The sequence below is a fragment of the Salarias fasciatus genome, chromosome 1 (assembly GCF_902148845.1).
Source record: "Salarias fasciatus chromosome 1, fSalaFa1.1, whole genome shotgun sequence".
NCBI classification, from domain to species: Eukaryota; Metazoa; Chordata; class Actinopteri; order Blenniiformes; family Blenniidae; genus Salarias; species Salarias fasciatus.
The window spans coordinates 38,335,142-38,355,252 of record NC_043745.1 but is presented as its reverse complement, the minus strand read 5'-3'; the positions used below and the strand labels follow the sequence as shown (position 1 = coordinate 38,355,252).

General features: G+C 44.3%; 3 protein-coding genes across 15 annotated transcripts in view; 2 read left to right on the top strand and 1 right to left on the bottom strand.

Moving 5' to 3' along the window:
• The window catches only part of LOC115402854 (GRAM domain-containing protein 2A-like), a 39,534-nt gene extending 38,659 nt beyond the window's left edge, over window positions 1–875 (top strand). Inside the window, exons 11-12 of the mRNA XM_030111499.1 lie at window positions 207–311; window positions 629–875. Coding sequence (XP_029967359.1) covers window positions 207–311; window positions 629–632 — 109 coding nt within the window. The 3' untranslated portion in view covers window positions 633–875. The remainder of the gene's footprint in view (window positions 1–206; window positions 312–628) is intronic.
• Window positions 876–9,402: 8,527 nt separating this feature from the next.
• Window positions 9,403–12,828, bottom strand: senp8 (SUMO peptidase family member, NEDD8 specific). Of its 3 annotated transcripts, none has more exons than XM_030113623.1 (2): window positions 12,757–12,828; window positions 9,403–11,428 (listed from the first exon to the last, which is right to left on the bottom strand). In XM_030113623.1, the coding sequence occupies exon 2, from the start codon at window positions 11,422–11,424 to the stop codon at window positions 10,759–10,761; it is 666 nt and encodes a 221-aa protein (XP_029969483.1). In that variant the 5' UTR covers window positions 11,425–11,428; window positions 12,757–12,828; the 3' UTR covers window positions 9,403–10,758. The 3 variants fall into 3 exon arrangements, with proteins under 3 accessions (XP_029969483.1, XP_029969412.1, XP_029969561.1); XM_030113552.1 differs by having other exon boundaries at window positions 12,677–12,821; XM_030113701.1 differs by having other exon boundaries at window positions 9,403–11,436; window positions 12,758–12,810.
• A 391-nt stretch (window positions 12,829–13,219) lies between these two features.
• myo9aa (myosin IXAa) overlaps window positions 13,220–20,111 on the top strand; it is a 109,613-nt gene continuing 102,721 nt past the window's right edge. For all 11 annotated transcript variants that reach the window (XM_030106120.1, XM_030106294.1, XM_030106206.1 and 8 more), the window contains exon 1: window positions 13,220–13,494. The gene's annotated coding sequence lies outside the window, so the exon portion shown is untranslated. The remainder of the gene's footprint in view (window positions 13,495–20,111) is intronic.

Here is a 20,111-nt window from a genome sequence, read left to right as displayed (position 1 = left end):
TCGCTAGATGTTTTTAGGTGTTTGACGATGACAGAATCATCAGATTCAGGTGTGTTGCAGCAGGGAGGGAGCGAGAACGTGCTGGACAGGGGCTCTCCAGGAGCAGGATTGAGCACCCTGTTCGAGACTCAGGGAGACCCTGGTTCTCCGAGCCTCAGACGTCATGTTGGACTAACGGCTCCTGGCCTCTGTTTTCCTTCTGTCAGGATCATCCTCCTCATCCTGTCCTCCTGCTATCTGGCCTTTCGCGTGTGCAGCCTGGAGCAGCAGCTGTCGTTCCTCAGTAACCCAAATCTGCCCCTGAGAGAGAGGTGAGGCATCGGGGCAGGGGTCGCTGTCTGCTCTGTTCCAAAGCTCTACAGATGGGTTAAACACACTTTTTTCACAAGTGAATTTGTTCATAAACCAGCAGGAGCTCTTATTGGATCCAAACAGCTGTTAACAACTTTTATTTATTTATTTATTTTTTTTTGTTCAAATCTCAGTCATTGTTTTTGTTTGTTTATTTTTTTTTTTGTTCTAACAGAGATATAGTCACACAGAAAATCAGCTTTTCGTCAAAATGACCAAAAGCAAAGTTCGCTAACACAGAGAAAGCCTCAGCTTGATCTCCTGCCCTGCTCTCCAGGTAGCCTCTGGACCCGCTGCTGCTCTCTGATGGTGCAGGACCAGCTCAGAGCTCAGAGCCATCATCAACCCGCCACAGCCAGCCGGGGGGGCGGCGGGGGGGACACCTCCACCCCCTCCCTCCCCACCCGACTCCAGCCTCCCACTGAGGAACCACTGATCACTTCCGAACTATGCAAACGGACTGTGTCTATTTATTTCTGATGAGAATGTAGGTTTTCCTCCTTCTCATTTCATCATTAACCACGAGAAACTAAGGAAAATGTGGGGGGGTTGGTGGGGGGGGGGGGGGGTGTGCTGGATGATGGAGGTCAGTGTTTGATGGGAAAGAGACGAGATGATTCAACCTACTTGAAAAGCCTGAGAGTGGAGATATTTCAGCTGGAGTGACTCATCCATCGATTTCTGACTGAATGTCTTCATTTTCCTGACATTTCACCACACCTCCAAGTTAAACTCCCCCTGAAGAAAATGCACTTTTTATCACCCTGTCGGTCCAGTCTGTTTCCCATGTACATAGCTTTGTTTTGTTTTTTTCTTCTTTTCGTGATGAGAGGTACTCACTTGTCATTTTTTGAAAGTATTTGTGGAGAAAATGGATGTTCTGAGGAGAGAACAGGGTGCAATTTGTGGGGCTATTCCATTTTGCACAGAAACAATGAAAAAAAAACTGAATAGATGAGCTTTACAACTGATGTATTTAGATAAAACATTTCAGAAGTGGAAGCAGTGAAGATAAAGTAGAACCAGAGACCTTAAAGGGAACAGCTGCAACAGATATCACACTTCTCAACAGGCGTGGTCTTGGAAAAGGAAAAAAAAGCTGTTTCACCCTGTTTCCATGGAGATGGAGTGTTTTCACGAAGTTCCACATTGGAAGCTGTTTTAAAGAAGTTGCGTTTTCAGTGGCTGCGAGCACCGTTGTCATGGAAACGGACACCCAGACTGCATTGGAAAGACTTTGGATGTGAACCACAGGAAGGAGTTCGACCCTCAAATCGCACCCTGTTGTCAAAGTGATAAACTGGACGGATGATGTGAATGAGACGTGTACTTAATGTTTGTGTTTTTTTCTTGTTTCTTTTCCTACATTTCACTTGAAGACTGAAGTCCTGAAATGAGACCCCGAGGTCCCTCTTCTCGGTTTGACTGATTTTGTTTGCAGAAGTGAGCGAGTTGTAGGCCTGTTCTGTGGAATCCCCATGAATTAAACTGGCAGGAATGTGTAGATTCACGTGGCTTTTCTCTCTGTGTTGCTTGTCGTTTCGGCCCTCCATCATCTCCTCCTGGCTCCGCCCGACATGTTCCACCACCGCATGAAGTTTCAAACCACAGGACGCACTGACACGTTACATGTGTTGTTACTCTGCTGGAAACCGCGCCGCTCAAACTTAATAAATGAGGGAGTATTTTATAGCTCGTAAAACTTGACTGCACTCCAAGAACACACTCATACATGTACATGTTTGACAAATCTAATAATATCCATGTGGAGTTTGAATCTCTGATTTCCTCCCACATTCCAAAAGCGTGCACGTGAGGTGAGCTGCGACTCTAAAGACTCAGATGAAGATGCTCAGAGGGATGCAGACCGTCTTCTGTCCGTCTTCTTCATTTTCTGCAACATCCGGTTTGATTGCAGGAAGCTGTAGCAGACAGTAATACCACCAGTGACCTGTAGGGGCAGTGCTGCGCACAAGAAACTCGTGCAAACAGGGAAAGACAAAAAGACAACAGGACCCCTTCCAGGAAAGACTGCATGAAAACATAAATCTGTGCTATCGCCTCCGATGGCTTCTGTAAGGAGATTTCAACAATTTCAGTAGCTGAGTTGAAAATAAAACTAATTTACACACTATTAACAAACTAAGATGTAGTTTCGAAACTGGTTCGTCGGCGTCGGCTGATCATCTCGGGCCTCCAGTCACCCTGAACTGGACTGAACTGGATAGACCGAGTCTGGAAGGATCCATACTCCTGTCCCGTCACGAAAGCATCTGATTCAGAGCCACGAGTTCAGTCTGCCAGCCTGGAGACCCGGGGCACAGAGGTCAAGTGTGTGTGTGTGTGTGTGTGTGTGTGTGTGTGTGGTGGTGGTGGTGGGGGGGGGGGGGGGGGGGGGGGGGGGGGATCTTCACAGCAGATGGCCAGACGAGCTCCGTCCATCCCTCCAGGGAGCCCAGCCGTCTGTCCTGGTATGCTGCCCTTTGACCTCTGTGGTGTGAAGGAGAATGCTGACTGTATCTCACAGTGATGGTCTGCATTACACACACACACACACACACACACACACACACAGGCCACCTTGCTGAAGGCTTTCCAGGAACACATGATTCCCTCTGTGGTGCGTTTAAGGTCTGCTCAGGGCAGAATCCAGCTGCTTCGGCCTGAACGTGGCGACGGGGCGAGAGGCTCCGGAGAACAGAACCACACAGTTTGAGGCATGTATGGAATCACCACAGAGAAAAAAAATTGAAGGATCATGTGATGAGTAATTACGACTTTAGAATCTTGGACATCTCTGTGAAAATCGTCTATTTTTCATTCATTAATTTTAGTAAAGAGTCACCAAGAATGTTCTGCTTCACTCTGAGCTTCACTTTAGTTATTTTTCTCGAAGAGATTCATCAGAGGAAAACCTCTCGATCAGGTGTTTCACTTATCTCCTGCCAGAAGACCCCAAAGGACCAGAATGCATTGCAGGTGCGCCACGTGTTGGCTGTGTTGTGTTTGACAGAGTTTGGCTGTGAGCACACACACACACCGTGTGAGAGTGTCTCTGGTTCTGAAGACACACACACCGTCTGAAAGCGTCTCTGGTTCTGTGGCTGAAACAGGAAGTGGAGATTTCGGCCGTGTTCACACGACGCAGCGATTTTGAATCCTGGTTTCAGAAAAGTTTCAGGTTTATACATCAACGTTTTGAAAACGGAGTCCGTTTACACAGAAATGGCAGAAACAATAAAAACCATGAAGTTAGCATGTCTGCCACTAGTGGCAGTGTGTGTGTTGTCTGTAATGAAAACACACACACACACACACACACAAAAGCTCCAGAGAACAGCTGAACACTGACGGTGGGAGACAGAACACTCAGTTGGACTGTTAAGAAGGGCGGAGTCACAGTGTTTCAGAAAAGTTGTGTTTTCTGTGGCTCTGACTGTGTCGTCGTCATGTAAACGCAGCGAAAGTTTTTCAGTTTTCACTTGAAAATGTCAAACCTGAAGAGTTGGATGCAGTTCTTGAGATAACCGCGGTGCAGTTTGATCTTGACGATGGTTCCGTCGGTGTTTTTCCTCCGAGTCCTTCCTGCTTCCCGCCTTCTGACTGCTCTGCTCTGGTGGAGAAGCAGCTTTCATCTGGTTTCACTCTGGTTTCACTGCAGTGTCATGTCTCCGTCTTGTTTCTCGGCTGCATGGGAAGCGAATCAGCGGCCGCGGCGGACCGAATCTGCCCGCTGAGGTTAACTATCCAACGTATCAAAACAAACACGGAACCCAGTTTAGAGGACAATTTAATTTCCTCCTTTGTTCTCCTGCCGCCTTCATCCTCCTTCTGCTCTTCATCAGCTCTTTGGATCTTTTTCGTTTTCCTTCCAGCCAAAGCTGATTGAACCAGCGGAGTGTGTATTTGCCTTCCAGCGGTTCGTACAGTCAGACGGGAAACAGGAAGTGGAGAAACGGCTCCCCAATCAGTTTGCATGTTCTACCTCCTGCTAATCAGAAGTGAAGATTTGAGGTTGCAGAAGGACTCCTGGAATCGATGGAGTTAATCAGCGGACTTACGACCGATTGGAATTTGGCCTGTTTACAGCAACGTTTTCAGGTGAAAACAGGAAAGTCTTGTTGCGTTTTTGGGGTCTGTTTCCATGACAACGGTGGGACAAACTGTGGAACGCCTCACACTCCTGTATTTCCAGACAGTGTTTGTGGGCTGCAAGGCTCCAATCAGGACAAACCACAAATTAAATTGTAAAACTTTCAAATACATTTTTTAGAGATTTTTTTGTTGTTGTTGTTTTTGTTAACAGTTCGTATAAACACCCATAATGCAACAGTTCTAGGAGAAGGTTTTTAGACATTTCACTGAATTTTGCACCAGAAACTTTCTTTCATATTCATTTTATGTCGAGATTTTAGTGATTTTCAGAAGTGACTGTTTGGTTTTTGTAGAACATTTATAACATTGTCATCATTTTCACTCTGCAGTTCAACAGATTCCATCTTTAAAGGTAAACCTGTGAATTCTTGTGTTATTTTGCCAGTCCAGACCACTCGGGATGAGATCGACTGAAACCTCTGGCCGATATATTAATGCATCTTTGCAATCATTTTTTATGCTCATTTCTAGTAAAATAACGCCCAAAACATTTTTTTAATAAGTATTTAAAGATGCCGGTCATGGATCCATCTGTCTCCAACCTCAGGGTGTGTTTTTTGCTGTTGGTCTTTCAGCGAAAGAGAAGTTCCTGTTCCTGTTAATAAAATGAAATGTAGTGTATCGGGGATTTGAACGTTTGTTGTTCCCTGCTGTTCCCTGCTGTTCCCTGCTGTTGTCTGTTGTCTCTGGATGCTGGGAGTCCTGCAGTGCCGGTCCTGCTGGACCTCTCAGAGACGTTGGACACCGTCCTGGTATCTGTCCTCCAGCAGACGGTCGGTCTCCGTGGCTCTGCCCTCCAGTGGGTCAGAGGTCATACCTGGCTGATAGGAGCTTCTCGGGTCCGACTGGTGACCTCTGGTCCTCCTGTGCTTCCCTCCCCTGCGGCGTGCCACAGGGTTCTGTCCTCGGCCCTGTTCTGTTTTCGTTGTGTATCTTCTCCCTATGATCAGTTATAAAAAAAACACGGTCTGTCTTCTCACGCTTACGCCAATGAATTACAGATATATTTTCCCATGAGACCAAATGACAATCCAGCACAAACTAAATTATTGGCATGAATAACATTCCTGAATACCTAGAAATTGGTGGCTGACTCCACACGACACCAGTCAAGCCTCCCCTGTTCCATGTTTTTACAGCCAGCTCTGGCATCCTGGCCCCTTTATAAACCTCTTCTAAAGAAGCTCAAGCTAACATTCGACCAGTAGAAGTTTGTCCACTGTCAGAGGAAGCTTCTAGTGAATAATTTGTATTTTTACTTTTATTTTCTGGAAGTCTTTAATAACCTGCAGCACCTTCTGGCCCCTGGTTTATGTTCTGTGTTCCCGTTCTGTTTTATGGCCGTATTGTGAAGCTCTTCAGGCACCCGATGGTTTTTGTAAAGGCACCTATGAATTAAATTTGACTGATTGTTTAATTGATTGGATGTTGAAAAGTGCAGCCTGGTTTGTTTTGTCTGACAAAGAAAAGATGTTGCTGGAATGATTCTAATTGGGCTTCTTGGTGTTTTCCTCAGCTCCACTGGAGGGAAGATTGATTCCACCTGTGAGCGGATCAGAGCTGCTGAACCAATCAGAAACCCAGGAGGATGAGGACTGTGTGGGACGAAGACTTTCTTGTGTTTTTTCAGATGTTGTTCTCACTTCCTGTCTGCTGGAGTTTGACCCGTCAGACAGCCGCCAGGTGACGGAGCGTCTGGGAGGAACCTTGGGTCGGACTGGAGAACCAGAGACTCGACCTCCAGAGTTCTGGAGAACTATGGAACCTGGAGGCGGAGACATGAAGAACCGGCTTCCTGGTAGTGACCTTTAGCCTCGTATCCATGACAACGTTTTCAAGAGGAAAGAAAGAATCTAGTTTCTGATGTTATTGTCGGAGAGGATTTATAACCCTTGACCATGCAAGCTTATTTATATTCATATAAACAATAATGTAATGAATATAAACCACAAGAAATGACAGTAAATAAAACTAATTTTTAAACGTTAACAGCAGTAGAACCTTTTAGTGTTTTCAGCTGATTCGTTAAATTTAAACGCTGACCTGTTTTTCCAGATTATGAAAAAAAAAAAAGAAAGCGTGGATTAATTACAGCTCCGTGGAAAAAACCCAGAACTAAACAAGCCATCAACAGAAAAAAGCTTTGTTTGGTTCCACAGAGAGAAAATCTGGGAATCAAGAGGATTTAAAGGGCTGTGTGTTAACTCCTCACCTGCCGGAACCCAGAGGGAAACATTCAGTGGAAGGAAGTGGAATCGCTCAGATCTGGTTTTTGTTCTCGAATTTCTGATGAAAATGAAAATATTCGAGTCTGACGTCTTTATGCTGATTATCATTATTTTAAGAGTGATGAGGCCCTTAATGGAATAACTTACCAACAGTATGATCGAATATTGCACTTCTTAAAGGTGTAATACAGGATTTTCTCGAAAAGACGAAGACAAACGTCTGTTACTCACTTTTCGAAAAACGCGCATGCGCCAGACCATCCGCCCGGCTCTCCTGCTTCTCCCAGGAAACGCCTACAATGGCGGAAGCGTGCGAGCGCGTCCTCATTTCCCCGGGCGTGCACGGCTCTGTTTACAGTTTCTGCAATCGGCCTCGCTCATAAAGCTTGTTTTCTGAAACAGTTACAGTTTCATGATGTCAGACTCGCCATCGGTAAGTAGCTACTAGCTGAAACCGAAGCTCACCGGCTACATGAACGCTCTGAATGCGCATGCGCAATACGTAGAACGTGATTGGGAGCGAGCGCACAACGGCTTGACGAAAGCAGCTCGTCAGAATGACTGACAAACAGACCCAGCAGTTATTTAGGTGATCCACCCGGAACTTAAAGCAAATGGAAAATCCTGTTTTACACCTTTAACATACATTATTTATTATAAAATAACACATTATATGGAAGGATAATTATTATTAATAATATTTATTTATCTATTTATTTATTTATTTATTTATTTCAGAGACTTAAAAGACATGAACCAAAGAATGAAAAAAAAAAAAGCAGAAAAGACAAAGTATTGCTAACCTGTATTAACATGAAGGAAAAAGGAGTAAAAAGAGGTGAAACGCTGATGAAGCAGTTTAGTGAAATGCAGTAAAGATCAGAGTCCAGGTTGAGGATTTTATTTTGAAACGGTTCCTTCTGGTCAGTTTACTGCTGTTCAGCCCAACATGAGGACGTTTATTCACACCTTCATTTAAATATTCTAGCAGTTTCATCGACGTTATTTCAAAAATTATTTCTATTTCTTATTCAGATTCAGTTAGTCGTCATTGAAATCATTTCCTGAGTCACATTTTGGCCTTCAGGAAGAGAATCTGAGCTTTTTCTTCTTCGTTTTCTGGTGTCAGAATACTTTACTGAGTTCTGTGAAAGTGAACTTCCCTGGAAGTGAGCGTGAAAACGGACAACTGAGAAATACTCAGTTCATCCCAGAGAGGAACTGGAGCTGAGCGAAGGCAGCCGGGAGGGGAAAGCTGCGGCTCTGCAGTAAACCCGAGGCCGGTCGGGCCGGTTCTCCGGGTCAGGGAGGTGGAGGTGGAGGCGGAGGTGAAGGTGTGGATTTACCAGCTGGCAGGCTTCACTTCCTGAACTCTCTCAGCTGGAACGGAACCAGAATACTCGGAGCGTTTGACCAACCCGGAGACGTCGGCTGCACACCTTTAAATCCATCAATGTTTAAAATTAGACTTTAAAATATGAGCTTGATTATCAGGGCGCTTTTAGAAACACAAGTAGAAGTTACAAATTACAAATCTATATTAAACTAATCAAACATATTTTGATTTCATTTTACTGAGACTTCAGTCAAACTGAAACCACTGCATCTTTTGTATTTAACAAACTTTAATTTAAGTAACATGTACACTGAGTCATCTCCTTCATTACATTAAAATTAAAGGGTAGAATCGGCACATTTCTTTAATTTTCCTTTTATCACAATTCCCTTGTTTACAATGTGACTTTAATTTACTTTAATAAACACTTTAATTTACTCCCCATGATTCGCTTACGTGCTCCCATTAAAGGTTTAAGGAAGCACCTAAAAGTCCCTTCAAAAAAAAGAAAAAAGAAAAAAAAACTGATGTCCCTTTAGGGGCTTCGTACTTTGATACCCACAAAAAACAAAATATTCAGATTCCAGTGAAAAGGTGAAATACTGAGCACCAGAACCTTTATAGTTTTTTTATAAAATCACACTTGAGGACAATTTATATTATGTAGTGTGTTACAGTTAAACTAAAAAGAGGACGGAATAAAACCATAAATATGGACTATTTGGATTTAAAGAATATGTTTAATTTTACTTGAGTATAATTTATTTCATGTAATCAACTGTTACTTTCACAGTCATAACAGTTGAAATAACAGATTGTGTATAATTCTCTGTAAATGAATATTTCATGAAAGCACATCATGTAGTTTTACTGATACTAATGTCCAGTTTACACCATTTAATCCACTTTCTTACTTTTCCATTATAAAAATGAAAATATATTGTCAAAGTATCAAATATTTATTGAAAAGGAATTTTTCTGAAGTATGACTTTTTTCTCGTACTTTAAGTAGAATTATTATGGTATAATCTAGTTTGCCACAATCAAATGAACAGAGAGGAAGGAGTAACATCAGAAATACAATGGAATAAATTAATATGAAGCGATAATGATAAAATACATTCAGGAACTTCAGGAAATTTCAACTCTGGGTAGATTTGATTTCTTTGTGGAGGAAATATTCAATCAAAATGTTTATAGAAATATCTTCATGGAAATTATACTTTTTTTTAAGCTGGAATCTGAATTTCCTTCAGGACTTCTGGGGAAAAACATTAAGAAAATTTAACAGTAAAAAAGAAAAGCAGACGAAGCAGTTTTACCATCAAAAATGTGACTTTTATTAACTTAATGGAGAAGTTTATATAGATTGTGAACATAAAGTACATTCCACTTCAGCATGTGGTTCACACTGCGCACGCCGTCCTTCTCTCCCATACCGAGGTCGATACCGACTTCTGTGTGAACACTTGAGTGAATGTGTGTTTTGGATTAATGCAAGAGTGTGTGTGTGTGTGTGTTGTGAAGACCTGGAAATGTCTCTCCTCACTGGCCTTTTTTTTTTTTATTAAATTTTATTTTTAGATAAATTTTGCTTCCTTTTTTTTAAATCATTTTTCTGTCTTCTTCTTGTTTTTCTTTTTAAATATTTAATTTTTCAGTAGTTTTACCTATTTTTTTATTGTTTCCCATTTTAAAAAAAATTATTAATTCGGGCAGTTTTACCTTCTTCCGCCATTTTTAACCCAAAGACGAGAGCAGTTGAGAAAATTAGAAATAAAAGAAAAAAAAAATTAAAGCCCGCGAGTTAGACAGTTTAGGAAACTAACTGGCAAAATTCAATGATATAGGAGGGAAAAACAGACATTTACAAGTCCTCTAACACACACACACACACACACACACACACACGCGCAGAAGTCATTCCGCTCCTCCACCACGACGGCGTTGGGTTCGAACGGATGAGCAGCACAGATGTGACATGAGGGCGGAGCCAGAGTTCAAGATGCACATTCTTCTTGTCAATTTAGTTCAGTTTTAAAACGACCCTGAGCAATAATCTGTAAACATTTCTACATTCGCTCCAAGCTGAGAAAACCAAGAGAGAAAAACTGAAAGTCTGAGTCTTCCTTGTTCCAGAAGCGTCCTCTCTGAGTCCATCCGGGAAGGGAAGCAGGGGTTAAAGGTCGTGCTGGAGGCATGCTGGTGCTCGGGGCTGAATGTGCAGGAGAAACATGACACCTCGATCGTTAAAGGTACAGTATGTCACTTTTTACAGGTGCGAAATTTTAAACAAGGCCCCGTTTACACCTCGACGTTTGGTTTCGATTGAGAAAAGTTTGGACTTTACCTGACGGCACTTTGAAAATGATGCGGTCGGCGTTTTGGGTGCAACTTCGAACGGACAGACCACCATGTTGGATTGTTATTATGGAAACACTGAGTTGTGTAAACGGGGCCCGAAGAGAATCCACTCTGTCTGTGTGGCGCTATTAGGATGAAGTTAGCGAGCTAACCAGTGACTTGTTACTGCCACCTGCTGCATGGAGGTGGAACTGCTTCAACCACTGCACCTGTCCGGACCTGCGGCTCTATTCTGGAGAGGGTTAGGTTCTTTATCATCGGGGTGTTTTTACTGACGGAGTGCATTCAGGTTCTCCGGCGGCCGACGCCGATACGGCGGCGTGCTTAAGGGAGGGACAGCGAGCAGCAGAGGTCGTTCTGGGCCAGGCCCTGGATCAGCCGGCGCCACTCGGCCCTCTTCTGCGTGATGTAGGCCGGGGTGATGGTGTGGCCGGGGAGGCGCGGCGAGGCCTCCGCCCGCGCCTTCTCGCACAGCGCCTCGGCGATGCAGATCACGTACATGCCGCAGTCGTAGCTGTTCTGCTGCGACGGGCACGGCTCCTCCACGAACGGCGCCTTCCTGCCGGCGCCCAGGAAGGGCTCCAGCTTGGCGGCGATGCGGCGCGCGTGCAGCGAGTTGGCGCCGTTCTGAGAGTCGTAGTGGGCGAAGCGGTTGGAGCCGCGGTGGTAGAGCAGCAGGCTCCAGTGCGAGCCGCCTGCCGTCTGGTCCGAGTTGTCGTTGACAGCCAGGAAGACCCAGCGGCGCGACGCCAGGTCCAGCGGCTCCAGGAAGACGGCCAGCTCGTCAGGGCACGACGCGCACTTGATGAACTGCGTGACCTCCGGGCTGATGAAGATGAGCGCCTCCCGCAGGACTCGGAAGCGCTCGGCGGCGAAGTACTCGAAGGCGAAGCCGATGACCTGGTCGTTGAGCCAGTGCGGTCCTTCCAGCAGCGAGACGTCGGAGCGCCGCAGCAGGCTGTCCTGGAAGCTCAGCACCACGGGGTCCATCGTCCTGCAGACGCAGCAGCACACACAGCGTCAGCATCACACACACACACAGCGTCAGCGCCACACACACCACACACACCCCTCAGGATCTCTGCAAAGCTCAGCCGCAAATTTCACACTCATACGTTCCGTTTTGCCGGGTTCACCCGGTGAGGTCAGAGGTCACAGATAGTCCAAGTTCATCCTGAGTGGGCCGGACCGGTAAAATAGTGCCATCACAACCTTTAAATTTTATTTTTTGAGTCTTTCTTGGTTGTGGTGCAGAGCATACGAGACGAAAATGTCTTTATATTAGCAAAAACCAAACAATTACAACTGAAAATGACTACAATCTCAACATGAACCCACGAAGTTTACTGAAACTGTCATGTTGATGACACATGAAGCTTGTGATGTTATTCTGTTTTAGGTTCAGTTTATTGCATTTTAACAAAAATTTTGATGTGACTGAAAACTTATTGTTGTGTGACATGAAGTACACTGTAATAATCCCTTTTACAGTTATATTACTTGTTTATTAAGTAACTATATGTATAAAAAGTGCCACAAAAGTGGATATTGGAGTTTGTGTTATTAGAGCAATAACTGACTAAACTAGATGATTTTGAGATGTGTCTATGTAACCGCAACACTACAAGAAATATTGATTGATTGAAATAAATGAGGAACAAATCATTTTTGTCATTATATTTAAATAGATTTGTTTCTATCATTTGTGCTTATTTTCATGGAAATGACATTTATTGCCATATAAATTAAATACATTCCATTATTACTGTAATTTCTGGAGGAGTACTAAACATAAAATGTGAAATATTATTTCAGATTATTTCAATTCAACATGGGTTTTGACAACACTCCAAGATATGACTGTCCTTTTCATTAATGAATTGAACAATGAAAAATTCAATTTCCTTCGTATCGTTTGATGTGTTGTTTATTAAACACTTGACTGCATTAAAATAGTTGAATTACGATCAGTAAACGCGGAAACTGTCAAACTTTACAGCAGCTGACAGTGATCCAGCTCATGTTCAGAGGCATTACAGACTGAAATAAAGGACACCGAAATCTGCCTGGCTGGATCGATAAAGAGCGGTGGTTTATGGTGTTTAGATGTGTTTTACGTCGATATTGAATCCATAAATCCACTGCGGAGTTTCTCATCACTGCAATGCGTTCACTAACTACAGCCAGCTAACGGCTAACCGCTAACACACACTTCCACCCGCGCGGAGCTGGAGTAACTCACGCAAACAGCGCGCTCGGCCCGGACAGCACACGCGGCGGACGGCGGGAGTCAAAACGTCTGGTTCCGCCTCATGTCCGTACCTGGAAACGACACTTTTAAATCAAAAATAGCAGGAAAACTGCGATGTTGTCCCTCATTGCGACGTCTGTCGTCATCATTCTGAGCCACTGTGGGCGGAGTCGAGCTCGCGTTTCATTGGCTGCCTTCATCCGGGGATCTTGTATGAGCTTCGCAGATGAGATGACACTCTTCAACAGTACGTGCACGCGTGTTGTGGGTGTTTTAATGTACTTGTCGCTGCAGTGTGAGATAAAATAAAGCACACACGTGGAGCTGAGTTTTATTAATGCCACGTTAAGAGTTTATGGACTTACATGTGGTCACAGAGCTGAGTTTCCTGTGTCGTTATGTAGCGGGTGTAACGGTCGCTTAGTGTCCGCGTGCAAGTTGGTGCCCCGCTCCGCGGTGTCGCGCCGCGGCTCCTCCTCTGCACGCGGTTATCCCCGCCTCCGCGTGCACGCGCAGAGCGGCCGCACTGATTAAAAGAGGAGTTTCCATCCAGCGAGGAGCTGCGAGCGGAGATCTGCCTTTTAATTTATACTCAAACAAGCCAGAGCAGAGCAGAATGAGCGCGTTTCCAGCGCGGATCTGAGCCGTGTGGACTTTTTTTTCTTCATTTCCGAAGAGAGAAGAGGAGGAATTCCTGGTGCGGGAATGCAGGGAATTAATTCGCGGACTTAGTTAATTGTGCGGAGATCTGCGGTTCACCCTGAAGAGAAGAGGAAAACTTCAAAATCGGCTTCAGTGCACGTCTGGAGGTAAGTGTGATGGACAGGAGCAGCGTGTTTGGTGGTTTTCAGCGGATCACCTCTCAGTCTGCGTGAGAAACTTGTTTCCTCTGATCTGATTTCATGTCCAGCTTCTCTGTGCATCTCAAGGTGTGTGTGTGAGTGGGCTTGTGAAAACCTTCACACACTGCTGCTCAATGCTTCTCGCACAACCTAAACAGTGATTAAAGCACAATTTCTAACTGAAACCACATGGAAATTATACAAAAACTTTTAAATTCTTGATGCTTCAGTGCACGATAAGTTGCGTGGTTTATTTGTGTAATCTAGGAAGTCTGCAAGCCTGTCAGGTTATGTTGTAGCTTCCGAGTGCATCAAAATGTGTGTGTGTTTGTGTGTGTGTGAGTGAATGAGTGTGACCTTCTAAACACATCAACATGAAATTGAAAGAAGAGTTCTCTCATATGTTCTGCTGCTCGCATAATTAATTTTAGAAATGCAGAATGTCTGCAGCCCTCCTGCAGTGTGTTTCCGTCCACTGACATGCAGCACCAACCTCAGAAACGAAGTGTCCATCAGGATGCGTGAGCCTGGTGTTTGCTGTTGTGGTCTTCAGGAAGTGTGAGGGAGGAGTGTGTGTGTCAGTGTGTCTGGCTGCCTGGCAGGGTGGGGTGGATGTTTCCATCTATTATTTAGTGGAGGTCAGGCAGTCCGGCTCACGGCGCAGTGGAAGCAGGAGGGAGGTCTGATGGGGTGAAGAAGCTGCTGAATCATGGCTGTTCAGTCCCACAGTGTCAGCGGCCAGGAGAGTCCACTTCAGACACATTACAGCACCAGACTTCCTGTCTGTGTGTGTGTGTGTGTGTGTGTGTGTGTGTGAGAGAGACAGAGAGAGTGTGTGTTTTCAGTACTCCTGGATGACTCTCTTCATCCTGCACGATGCTATTTCAGTGTTTCATTTATGTTTTGCATCTGAAGTGTCTTTAACTTGTATATGCTGATACATTTGAGTAAAGTGAAGGTTTTTGTTGACTCATTCTGTCTCAGCAGCTCCATACAGCTGAAATTTGCCTCGAACAGGATGTACTATTTACAAAATGACACAATAACCAACATTTATAGACCTCTGCACATGTTTTCCAGTTCTTTAAGTCCAAAGAGCAACAAAGAGCATGATGAAAAAATCCACATTTCATTATTATTCCACAGTTTAAAGAAAATAAATGCGTTTTCAACACTGTTTAAATTTCTTTAGTGATACATCCTGCTGCAAAATACAGTGAAATGTGTGAGAATATAACAATTTTTATATATTTTACAATATTTGCTCCAGAAGGTTTCATTAAAATTGAGGTTTTCATCTCTTTCAGTTATTATTGCTTAGTTTTGGGACAGTGTGACTATTTTCATCACGGAAACACAAAATAACACTGAAATCTTTGAATTTGAAGGTTATTATGGCTCGAGTTTACCGGTTTGACCTAGTTAAGGTGAAACTGGGCTGTTTGTGACCTCTGAGCTAAAACACTCTTCGCCCTGCTCTCGTGGAAAATGATGCATCTTAACGCAGTCAAACTGGGAAATTCCTACTTGACAGGTGGAAAGTTTTCCAGAACCTAAAGAGGCATGACGGCAGGTTTCAGTGAAAACCAGGAAATCTACTCGCTCTGTGCACAAATACTGGAGTATTAATTAATCACGACGCTTCCTTTACTTTGAAACAGACTTGGTGGTTTTAACGTTCAGGTTTTGTAGTAATGACTGTGTAATAATGTTGCATTCAAGCAAACTGTTTGTTTAGTTTCATTTCGCCCTCGTCCTGGTTGATGAGTTTGTTTCTGGACTCTGAGAGCCGCCATAGAGCAGCGCGGCGGACATGTTTTCCACCGTCTTGTGAACACGGTCGACCCTGTGAACTCCTAAACTCTGAGGTTGCTGTTGGCCCGTGAGCCTTATGTTTGAGAAGTCAAGAACCACCTGAAAGCAGCTGGACTTCACCTCCTGCACGGCGCCGTGGGCTTACACAACCCGCGTATTAAACTCGGATCTGGATTATTCCCATAAGTGCCACAAACGCGCTTTTCATTGGGCTTCCTGCGGTTTCATAACCGCGGCGTGAGGCGGTGCTGCTCCGGGATCTGACCAGGTGACGAGGGGGCGGAGCCGGCCCGTCCTGCCAGAATGTGACGCAGCTTCCGTTGGCGATTTACAAACCATACCGACGCTAAAAACACTTTAATGCTGATAACAGCTCAGTTTCGTCCCGCTCAGCCGGACCGCTAAAATACACCATAATAACCTTTAATATTGAACTGGAAGGTTTTCTCTGCGTACGTGATGAGAATTCATCGATTTTCATAAAATGGCTCCCAAACATGAAAACACTCTCAACATAAAGCCAGTTGTAGTGAAACTCACTGCTGTAAAATACAGCAAAGCCTCTAAATATCTTGCTGCATGTGTTTGAGTGTTTCTCCTCAGGCCAGTGTTGGGACGAGCGTCAATAATCACTTCATGGATTTTGGTGATTTCATGATTAACTGGAAATTAGAAAAAAAATCAGAAAGCCATCTTGTGGACTGGCAAACATAAGGCCCATGGGCCAGAACCAGGCCGCAGGAGGTTCCAATCCGGCCCGAAAATCTTTACGGAAACATAGAATTTTTTTCCCAGTTAAATCACGTTTCTGCAGAGTAACAGACACAACAGACCACTGAGAGCAGAGCCGAGGTGTCGGTGATGCTGCTATGAAAGCTAGCTAACTAGCATTAGCCTCAAAGCCATGCTGTCAGGGCGAGCTTGTAAAAACATTCATAATGAAACTGTTTTTTTGGACATTTCACTGTTTTCTGCATGAGAATGTTTCATTAAAGTTGACTCCATGCTGAGATTGAAGTTGTTTTCTGTAGTAATTATTTAGTTTTGTAACAATATGAACATTTTCATCACATGAAGATTATCCTATCGAGCTTTAGCTGCCGAACGCGTTCTCTCAGTTTCAGAAACAGTCTTGACTCCTGATCTCTGGAGGATTTTTTCCCATTTGATGAAAGTTAAAATCATCGCTCAAATAAAATCCCTGAAAATAAAGAATAGCTTGTTCTTTCTGTGGAAGTGACAGATGAGTTCTAAAACCTCCCGTTCTAAAACAGGAACCACACAAAAGCTGCATTGTTGCATATTTTTGACACTCGGACAGACTGGAGCCTCCTGCGGGACAGTTTTGGCCCATGGGCCTCCTGTTTGACACCCAGGACGAGGTTCTGCTCTGTGGTTTCATTTACGTGCAGCCTTGAAGCCTCCGTGCTCAGATTTGGCAGTTTTTGTTTCTTCGTTCACAGCGGAAAGAGAAAATGTCAAACAAAACCTGAAAGAGACGCTTTCCAGAGTCTGGAGGAGACGTCCTGACTTTTAGTGGACGAGATGAAACATCTCAGCACAGCGGCGTTATCGAGAGCTGCAAACCGAATCAAACGACTGAAGACTTCTTTTTGAAGGAGTAGAAATAGAGCACTCTGGTGGATCCTCCAGGCTTTAGAAGTGTTAATATATGTAGCACTGAGCTAAAACTCGGCCTGTTTCACTATTTATCAATCCAGGAGTAATGTAAAATGCTTGAATTCCTCTGGATTGGTAGAAATGTGCTTACCAGTGTTGGTTTTGCTGCCGTATACCTGAATGCAGTTTTACCCCCGAAGCCATAAATCAGCCTCGTCATGGAAGTGAACTTTATCCGGACTGCCACCTGGGCCAAATGTGAAAATATTGCTGATTTTTGTCATGCGTGTATTTTTTGTTTGTATGTCGAGGTCCAGATTGTAATCTGGCCCGATTCGAGATCCAGATCGGAGTTCTGATCCAGGCCGGTCTGGGATTCCCGGCCGGGTTCCGGATTGGACCAGATTATCTCAGCAGTATTGCAGAAGTGTGGTAGTTTGATTTCGTTTCTCTCTCTCTTCTAATATTTATTGATTCTTGTTCATTGACTTCTACCCAGGGATTTCTCACACATTCTTTTGAGAACTATTTGCTTTTCATCCCACTTGTCTTCAATATGCAAAGTTATATTTTTGCAGATCATGACTGAAAAACGCATGAAAATGTAATTTGATCTCTTTTCAGTGTCGTGCGTCGTCGCTGTGATGAGTTCAGGATCTGTGTTGCAGCCGTTCTCTTTGAAATTCCCGCCTCAGCGCCGCCGTCCTCCCACTCGCCGCTAACTGAACCTCGCCATGAACTTCTGCTCTTGTTTTTTTGCGGGCGGTGGGGTTGGAGCCACACGAGGACGGCGTCCTGGCGGGCGCTGCGGCCGCCCGGTGGGGTCGTGTGGCGTGGGTGATTGGCGTGAAGACGCAAAGAGGAACCTGCTTGTGTTGCGGCGAACAAAGCTCCCCTTTCTTCCTCCGGCCGGCCTTCATGCCGACTCAGCTCCGGCCTCACGGGCTCGGCTTCCCCGCGTTTTGCATTTCTCCTCATTAACCGGGCGCCGCCGCCGCCGCCGCCAGCAGCCGGACAGGAGAGCAAAGCCAATGCTGCTCGCTGGAAATGAAACCAACTTCCTGCAGCGGGAGACCTCAGGGATCTGTTCGAAGCTCACTTCGTTTCTCTTCAGATTCAATCCTCACCTGTGTTTCCCTTTGTTTTTTCTTGTTCAGTGAGATGATGAAGGTGAATCTGTTTTTGGATTCTCTCTCGAATCCTGACTCATCACGGAGTGTGAATCTTGGAGGGGAATGGATCAACTCTCTTGGCATCCTGCAGAAAAGTTGAATTTCCTTTCTTTTTTTCTTTTTTTTTTCCCCCTCTGTGTTCATGTACATGTTGCCTCGGTTAATCAGACAAACATCTGTGTGTTTTTTGGATCCATTTTCCATGAACGGTGATTTTTTTTTTTTTTTTTTTTTTTTTTTTGAGCTGGAGGAAAGAACTATACATTTTTCCGATGGATGAATTTCATTATCGGTCCATTTCCCAAATAAACCCGATCATGCTGAGCGATCCAAGTCGGAGCTGACGTGCTGGGTCTCCCGTGTTGGCGGCGGCCGGAGCCACCAGCCCCCCGCTGCCTCATGGCGCTGACCGGACGGGCCGCCGTTAATCCCCAGGCATGTGCTGTTGTGTAACAGTTCACAATGCTGCTCGCTTAGAGCCGCGCGGCCCTGAAGCCACGGAGAGCCGCAGTTGGTGCCTCGACGACGGGCCCAATTCATTCCGGACAGTTAAGAAACGTGAACGTTATCAGGCAGCGTGCGCTATTCGACCACAACGTTTGGTGATGGTGTAGATTTGACTTTGACTCTTGTAGAATCTGGGAAAGTGTCCATTGATGTCATTAGGTCCATCAGAAAACGGCTTCAAAGCAACGTTATGCAGCAACATTTTGAAAATGGAGTTTTCACCTGAGAATGCTGTCCAGTCTTAGTGGTGAATGACTTTGAGATTTGTACAAAAGCTGAAGAGACGTCTTTGTTTTGTTTGAAATGCAGCGGAAACGGAGCAGACATTGGATGTATTTTAGGTGCTTTTTTCTTTATTTCCCTCACAGTTAAACAAGACGTCACATCAAGCCAGCAGAGGCATTTCAGAATAAGAACTGCTTTCATTGTCAGCTGGGTGATCAGTCCCTGTGTTCACGGTTCAATCTGCTGAAATCGCCAAAATAAAAGCCCTGTTCGGCGATGTGGCGTTTCTGGGATGGATGCGGGGAGAAATGGAGCGTAGCCTCTCGTCTCCGCTCTTATCTGAGAGGAACTCTGGCAGTTTACAGTAGTCTGTTCACTGTCAGAACGAATCGGGAGGGGAGGAAGAGCGGAGATACGTCTGTGTAACTGACAACAAACAGGCTGCGATAAGACGGATGGCGAACGCAGCCTGAGATCGGCCGCTAATAGCCGGCATTCCTCTTCTGCTTAATCTATCGTGCACTTATCAGTGTCGTCAACGAGCTGATAGGAGAGGAAACCTCCAGATTAAGACTGAATCCAGTCAATGGTGGAGGGAATCTGCTGGGATTTGTGCTCCTTCACTGGAGGAGAAGTGTAAAAATTAAACGTATTTGACAGGACGTAAACGACAGGAGAGGGGTAATATATCAAGAATTACCGTCATTAAGTTGTATTTATTTTATTGAGTGTGTAGTTTTACCTGTAATTGCATTCAATTTGCAACTTTTAAAGCCATAAATTACTGCTGAATGCATCCACTGTTTGCAGACGATACATTTGTCTGTCAAACAGATGAAATTCATGCTTTCCATTTGTATTTATTTAAAAAAAAAAAAAAACTTTTTCTCATTATGTAATTGTGATATACTTTGTCTGAAAATAGTGCTTTCGAGGAAGACAGTTTTACTGTTTACTGAAAAACTCTTGTTTTTAATGGAAAATTTCTTATCAAATGACCATATTTTTCATTTCTGTTTGCATCTGGGAGTTTTTTAATAATTGAAACTATGTATATTTAAGACAAAATTCCGTCATGTATTCCCTTCCTGAATTTCATTGAATTTCTAGCATTCTGGAAAAGTAAAGGCAGTTGGAGGCGATGACCTCCAGCAGAGACATGGCTGTTAGTGTGATTACATCCTTCAAAGGGTTCTTAATGAAAAATAATTTGAGTTAAAGTACCTTCCTGTTAATTTTAACCAA

Excerpts from the sequence above, each read along its gene's own strand:
- senp8 (XM_030113623.1), bottom strand. The coding sequence starts at position 11,424 with ATGGACCCCGTGGTGCTGAGCTTCCAGGACAGCCTGCTGCGGCGCTCC.